General features: G+C 30.9%; 1 protein-coding gene across 1 annotated transcript; it reads right to left on the reverse strand.

Moving 5' to 3' along the window:
- Positions 1–465: 465 nt before the first annotated feature.
- LOC149425387 (methyltransferase-like protein 25B) lies at positions 466–7,273 on the reverse strand. The gene is made up of 6 exons (XM_089651106.1): positions 7,121–7,273; positions 6,471–6,949; positions 5,951–6,383; positions 3,664–3,773; positions 2,672–2,859; positions 466–1,705 (listed from the first exon to the last, which is right to left on the reverse strand). Exons 1-6 carry the CDS (start codon positions 7,214–7,216, stop codon positions 1,620–1,622), a joined length of 1,392 nt encoding a protein of 463 aa, XP_089507232.1. The 5' UTR covers positions 7,217–7,273; the 3' UTR covers positions 466–1,619.
- Between the last annotated feature and the right edge of the window lie 209 nt (positions 7,274–7,482).

A 7,482-nucleotide genomic window follows, 5' to 3' on the forward strand; every position in this document is an offset into this window, starting at 1 on the left:
TTTCTGGAAATGGAAAATGATGCATTTTAATGGTTATTTCGTTAAAATTAAAATTGATTATTCATTTGGCGGCCATTGTTGTTAATGTTAAAATTTTGAAGTTATTTTTTTCTTTTCTTATTTAACTCAAAATTTGAACCTATTATCCTAAAATAGGTTATTAGTTTGGGCTTAGCTAAAAAAATATTAAAAATCAGCCTAACAAACTTTTAATATTATTATTATTATGTCAAAACATGACATGTACAAAAGACGTCAAATTATCCGTTTTTTTACGAAATAGATATTAAAATGCGTTATTTTCCATTTCCGGAAACTAAAATGCTTAGTAAAAGTGCATATTAACGGTGTCCCTATTTTCTGTATATTTACCAGACATTATACAATCAGGAACATTATATTTAAGATAAGATATAAATATTATACTTAAGTTCATAAATTAAAACAAGATACAGAGTACCTAGTTAATGAAACCCGTAGTAATTTAATATTTTTTAATCGGTAATATTTTACTTCCATAAGAATTCATCACTTTGTTGTTTGACATTATGTTATAAATTATGTAATATGAAATAAAACGCTCAACTTGGTTGAACCCTTTTACATTACACACTAGAAATCAATCAGAGATGTGCTTTATTTCAAATAAATCCATTTCAAATGGAAATGCAAAATGCAAAATGGGTATTTTCCATTTTCTAAATGCATTTTCCATTTTAAATGCTTTTTTGCAACATTCTTCCTACTATCTCCACTCATCTTTTCATAAGCCCCAAATATCAGTCGGTCCTCAACCTCGCTATGAGAGATAATTTACATTTGTTAAGTTGCTCCCTGGTAGGAGCCTTGGCAATTGAGTGATACCATTACAAAAAATACTGATTCAAATACTGAACATGGGGCCATGACGCTGTAATATTAAATGTTAGATAACAGTTTCTATGTTTTTACGTTGGCAACATTAGTCCCGCGCAATTTTTTGTGGTTTCATAATGTATAGTCGTGGTGTGTTTTGGATTTAACATCATGTAATATGTTTGTTCTACATTGATGTCCATTATTAAATGACAAAATTGTTTAAAAATTCTATAATTATTTTAATTGTTTGACCTGAGAAACCATTTTGCATTTTCAATGCATCTTGAAAATAGGTAATTTGCATTTTGCATTTTCAAATGGAAAAGTTTTGACCCATTTCCATTTTGCATTTCAAATGGTTTTGTGTACCCATTTTGCACATCTCTGAAATCAATGTCGCCATTGACTTAATACCTTTAGGTACTGGCCCATTTAGTACACATTCTGTCCCTCTTAACTTGCGTGACATTGTGCCTCACCACTCCATTTGGATTTCATAATGATGATGAAGCACAGTTCAGTATTTAAAATTTACGGCCTGATTAGCCAGACCTTTGGATCATGAAACATTTCTTGTGTTTTTCTTTATTTTGTGGTTGAACCACTATTTATGGATTTTTTAATTGCCTATCGGTTTTGCTTATCTGGTTAATAATAGTTGCCCTGATGAGTTTAGATATAAGCTGAACTCTTAGGCGATAAATATATTGACGAATTAGTTGGGTCGTACAAAGTTGAGTGTTTTATTTCGTAATATTATTTTATTTTCCAATTTTTCTTGCAATCAATATGTGATTCCTTGGTGAAATCAGCGGGTCAAATAGAGCGTGGACATCGCAGGCAGCACCTTAAAATAATATTAATCTTATTTTACTTCTCAAATAATTTAACTGCTGTTAAGTTGAGAATATTCTAGTCATAAATAATTATTTGTATTTTAATTTTTATAACGTATTTATGTGATGGAGAATATTATCAATTAAATAAATCGTCTTTGTGTCAGTAATATATGTTGAATGATACAATTTTCAAAATCTTGCTTCTGACGTATTAAGTTATAGATTAATTCACGACAGCATTTGGTAAATTCAGACATTTAACAATATTCCCTAAATGGATATTTCGTAGTTACACTGTTACCGAGCAGCTGGAATTCTAATGCGCTGTCACATTAATTTTAAAAGAAAACAAGTTTTCAAATGATGAACAGACATAAAAAATATTGTTAGGTGAATTGAACCAAGTAACAATAAATTGCTTCTGAAAATTGTTGTTTAAGGCTAAACGTAATGTACGTTACAATCTACGCATTCATAAATGGCGTTTATTTAATTATTTAATTAAAATACATTTTTTTCAAGTTATTATTTAAAATATTAAGACTAATTATTTGTTTGTGCCTATACATACGCAATATTAATATGATTAAATAGTTTTTTTTCGTATTAAATTTAATTAATAATTTAATTTTTTCAAGAAAAGAGTACAAATACAATATTGGATTGAATCATCGATAAAATATTGTATTTGTACGCCTCTCTTGAAAGAATTTAGTTTTTACACGGACAAAACTATTTACTCATGTTCATATTACGTATGTACATGCGCAAACAAATAATTCATCTTAATATTTCAAAGCACAACTTGCAAAACATGTTTTTTTCCAAAAATAATTAAATTAGCGCCGTCTACGTTAGATTATAGCATATGTTCCGTTTACCCAAAACAGATATTACTACCGCAAAGATGACATATACTATATACCAAATATATAAATAATATTAATTTTAAGTAATTAAAAAATGTATTGTACCCTTTTCTCTAGGGCTTAGCACCCTGTCCCATAGAATAATGGACTCAACGAGTGGTCCTAAAATGAGCCGTAACGTGTAAAGTATAACAATTTTCTTCCACATTTTCAAAGAATTGTCTATAAATTCTGTAGAAGTGTCCTCTTCGCTTAGTGTTACTCCAATTCTTTCAGTGGCTATTTCGCAATACCTGAAATGATACAACCTGTTAAAAAATTTACTTTTTCATTTTTTAAAAGAAAGACAAACATTCCCTGGGTACGAACAACCTGACAATATTTAAAAAAAAAAACTTTTACTAAATCCATTGTAAGTGGAAAAGTTGCGCAAAGATGGTGGACTGGTCAACCAACTGATTGAAGTAATAAGGGGCCGTTCAAGTATTACGTAAGCAGATTTATTACAATTATTTACCCCCTCTTCCCCCTTGTCTCCAAAACAAAAGTAAGCAAGGTCTTACCCCCCCCCCCCTCCCATGCTTACGTAAAAATTGGTACCTATATGCATTTTTCTGTTAATGTATTCTGTTTTTTAAGCGAGTGCCTAAACGTATTAATTATTTGTGGGAATCCCCGAATATGTATTCGGTTTTCAAGGTTGCCAATGTGTAAAAAAAAATAACTACTGCTGAGCAGTGCTGACGTAATCACTATCTCGACCCCCCCACCCCCCCATGTCATCAAAAATAAGCAAAGCAAAGACCCCCCTGCCCCCCTATAGTGCTTACATAATACTTGAACGGCCCCTAACCAATATAATGTGATGTCCCAAGATATAGCTTCTTCATCTTATCGTTAAGTCCAGCACGTATTCCCAAAGTAAAAATTACCAGACATGTATTTAATCCCTTAAGAAATGCTGTACAATGTAAAAATACTATGTATAAGAATTTGTACCAATGCAGTTATTAATGTGTGGTACATTCGGTTAGAGAGTGATGTATAAAGTAAGTAACTTTTGTAAGAGTGTTTCATATTAATGAGGAAAGTCAAACCTTTGGAATGTGAGCGTGTTAGTGTGCTTGATGCTTCTTAGCCCCATGTGTTTCATACTAGGCCATTTAGTAACCAGTAGTTTTTCTAGCAAAGCTCTGTACGCGTGAACCTGAAACGAATGATGAAAATGTACCTCTCTTATTCTATGGAATTCAAATAATCATTTTTAAAATAAATCTTCCAAATTATTACCTTTGTAAATATATATTGAATTTGTATCTAAATGTATATTATTATCAAAACAAAATCCTTCACAATATTTATTGTATTTAACATTTACTATATTTTCTTAATAATATTTCTTCTATTCAAAGACATTTGCAGATATTCCTGTCATACATATAAAACTGTGCATAAATAGCTCTAATAATGTACACATGTGTAATGAAATCATACTACGATAATTAGTTATATAAACCTTTATTACTAACCTAACTGTCTAATGCTGCGTATACATTTACGAGCCAAAGTTGAATCGCAAGCGTACACGCAGCATAACATACTTCTAGAAAGTCACGGTGCCAAAAAGATTCCCCTTGTCACAAAACTAAAGCATTTCATCTTGCATTTTTGCACAAATTATTTACTTTTAAGAAAAATATGGCTAAGATAATTGATTTAAAGTAAAGTTTTCGGAAGAAAACCAAATTTTTAAATACACATTACTTCAATGCACTGACTTGTATCTATATCTAATCTTTATATTGGAAAGTTGTAAAATTGATAACATAAAGTGTATATGAATCTATTTCATTTATAACCCTGCGTTCAAACATTCTTATGGGACGTTACACATAATTATAAGAATGTAGGTTTGAACTTAAAATCTTGTTCTATTTACAATTCTGAAATCTGTCACTATGTCTTGGCATATAAATCTGTTACTATGTCTGGGCATATAAAATAATATACTGTTCCTTTAATGTTGTTTTTGTGTGTTTTTGTAAGCTTAAAGTAATACATATTCGAATGCTACCACCAAATTATCGTTACTGTAAAAAACATTGTTGTGTAACTTGACTATCTTTGAAGTAGTCATTTGGAATCAATCGAGAAAATATATTTTTCATATGTTTTCTAGAACATATTACGTGTGTTACAAAAATATTTCATAACATTTATTTTTAACAAATCTATTATTGGTCACACATATCTACCATAGTGTTTATAAAAAAAGTGACATGTTTTATTTGGTAAGACCTGATTGATGAATAAAGATATTTTTTGTGAAAAACCTTAAAACTGATCTAAATATTTATTGCGATACCTAGTAGATAATGGGGCTGACAGATTACGCTATACGCATCATGGCTTGGCCTATTTCAGCACATCGCTCGCCATACAATCCCAGCATAATTGGTTCATACAAAGTATTGTTATGGCGAGCGATATGCTGAAATAGGCCAACCCACAAGAATATAGCGTGGTCTGTCACAGGCTTTATTTATATCATTTTGGCAAATCCATCTCGCTCCCCTAAGTTGTCCAAAAATATCATTTGTATTGGTTCCCTAAATTGGGAGAAATAAAATTGCATAGGAACTTAAAATATTAATTAGTAAAAAATGGTAAATATCCAGAATTATTGGACGTGGTTAATACTCACAAATTATTCTAAAAACACTTTTTATCATTCTAAATGAGGAAACTATTTTAGTCACCGGAAATAATGCATTTTAATACTTATTATGAGTTTTAAGGTTAGTTTTTACTATCAATAAAAAAAAAACTAACCTAAAAAACCTATTTTCGTATTATTATTTCAAAACATGGCATGAACAAAAGTCGTCAAGTATCCATATGTTTAGCAAAATAGCTATTAAAATTTCATTATTTTCCATTTCCGATGATATAAATAATTGTATGTATTAAACTTCTGAAATTCCATTGCACGCTTAATACGCAAAAAAATATAAAAATTGCACTTCGTTTTAACTTAATTTCTATAAGAAATAACTAATTATGTGGTGGGTAAAAGATGCAAAAGTTCCATTGTTTTCTCAATGAAAGTAAAGTTCTCAGGTTAGGAAATACGCATAAATTATTATAATAACCCTAAAAACCTATTTTGTGCATGTTTACTTAAACCCCTGACTTAAAAGTTTTCTCCATTAGATATTTAAGTTAAAATGAAGTGTTGTTTTTTTAAAGAGTCATTGCATGTAGCGGAATTCGACAAGTTTACTATAGTTGTTAAACTGATAAAAAGTGTTTTTTTACATAATTTATGCATCTTAACCGTGTCCAGCAATTCTGGATATTTACTGTAAAAAATGTTATGTCAACCTGTAAATCTTCATATAATCCTTTGACGAGTCTTTGGCAGTAGCTCTCGATAGCGTGGCAGGCTATTTGACGGCTTTCGTAGGATAATTCATTGTTTTCTATGTTTGAAGTAAAGTCGCTAAGCGGATACCCTCTGAATTTGTCTCCATGGCATGATAACTTATTGAAGCAACAGCCAACTATACATATGAACTTAATTCCAGGAGTTTCTGCAAACATCCTCAAAAGTAATGGTCCTAAATCTCCGCAGGGGTGAAGACCAACAATTCCAAAGCCGTCTTCACCAATGTATTTGGTTAATGACTCTGACAGAACAGATCCTTGTATTTCTGGAGTCAACATTAAGTTCAAATGTTGAGGTTTGCCGAATTTAAAAGTTGACTCTTTTTGCAGATGTTTTAATACAAATGATTCAAATTCATTATCGAGACCTCTTTAAAAAAATATACATATTAGTTTATTAAGGGTGCACATGAAGATTAATATTATAATATGTAGAAGTATAAATTTAATTTATCACCTGGCTCCAAGAGTCAGTTTGCTTTGCCCCTCAATTCCAACAGCATTCAGATTATACCTATAGGACAGTGCTCGAACTAGATGACCGAGGCCTGATCCAATATCAACCACCGAATAACACTCTTCCTCTTCTGCCACGCTGGCAACCAGCTTTGATATCAATAATATCTCGTGCCTTTTCTTACTTTTAACATGCTTGGAAAATAATTTTAAAAGACTAGGATGCGTATCACACATTTCTTCTCCTTCAACAGTTGTTTTTTTGCTGTTTTTTATTTTCATAATATTGGCTGATTTTTCTCGTGAAATTGTCAAATATTTTATAGAGCGAAGCAAAGCTAAAACTGAAAGGGGTAGCACAATATTATTTTTTGGTTTTCCCCCCATTAATATCTCTCCTAGATCAGACGGCTCCATGTTTTCAAATGCCTCTCGCCAAGAAGGTGGAAGCTGGTTCCAGTGATCATCCACGAAAAAATCCTATAAATTCCAAATACAGGTTATAAACAAGGCTGATAGCAGTATTGTCATAAGTAAATTTAATAGATCTACAAAATCCACAAGATCTATTTGACCTAGTTAATAGTTACTGTAAATCGTTGCGATATTGATAAGTTATTGTTACAGTGACATGATAACATAAATACATACCAAAACGAAAGAGTTTAACAGCCAATCAAACTGACGTATTATTTTAAGGGAATGATATATTTTGAACTCATATTCACTTTCAAAGTGAATGCCCATTTTGAATGATATAAAATTGATATGAATAGCACAGATCAGAAACCACCTGGAACTTGGTGAACAGATGTAAACAAATAGCTGTCACATTGACATTTGAATGGATGTTGTCTGTGCGCGAAGGGCAGGGGTTTTCAATAGAAAGATTATTTTTTCATTGTGCAAAGTTCAATTTTATTATTTTTAAATAGTGACAGTCGAAAAAAAAACCATCGAAATTTCATCTCCATTTGCCGAAATAATTTCTTAATTGTACTGAAAATTTTGGT

The sequence above is a fragment of the Hesperophylax consimilis genome, chromosome 3 (genome assembly GCF_061612785.1).
Source record: "Hesperophylax consimilis isolate HC1 chromosome 3, BYU_Hcon_1.0, whole genome shotgun sequence".
NCBI classification, from domain to species: Eukaryota; Metazoa; Arthropoda; class Insecta; order Trichoptera; family Limnephilidae; genus Hesperophylax; species Hesperophylax consimilis.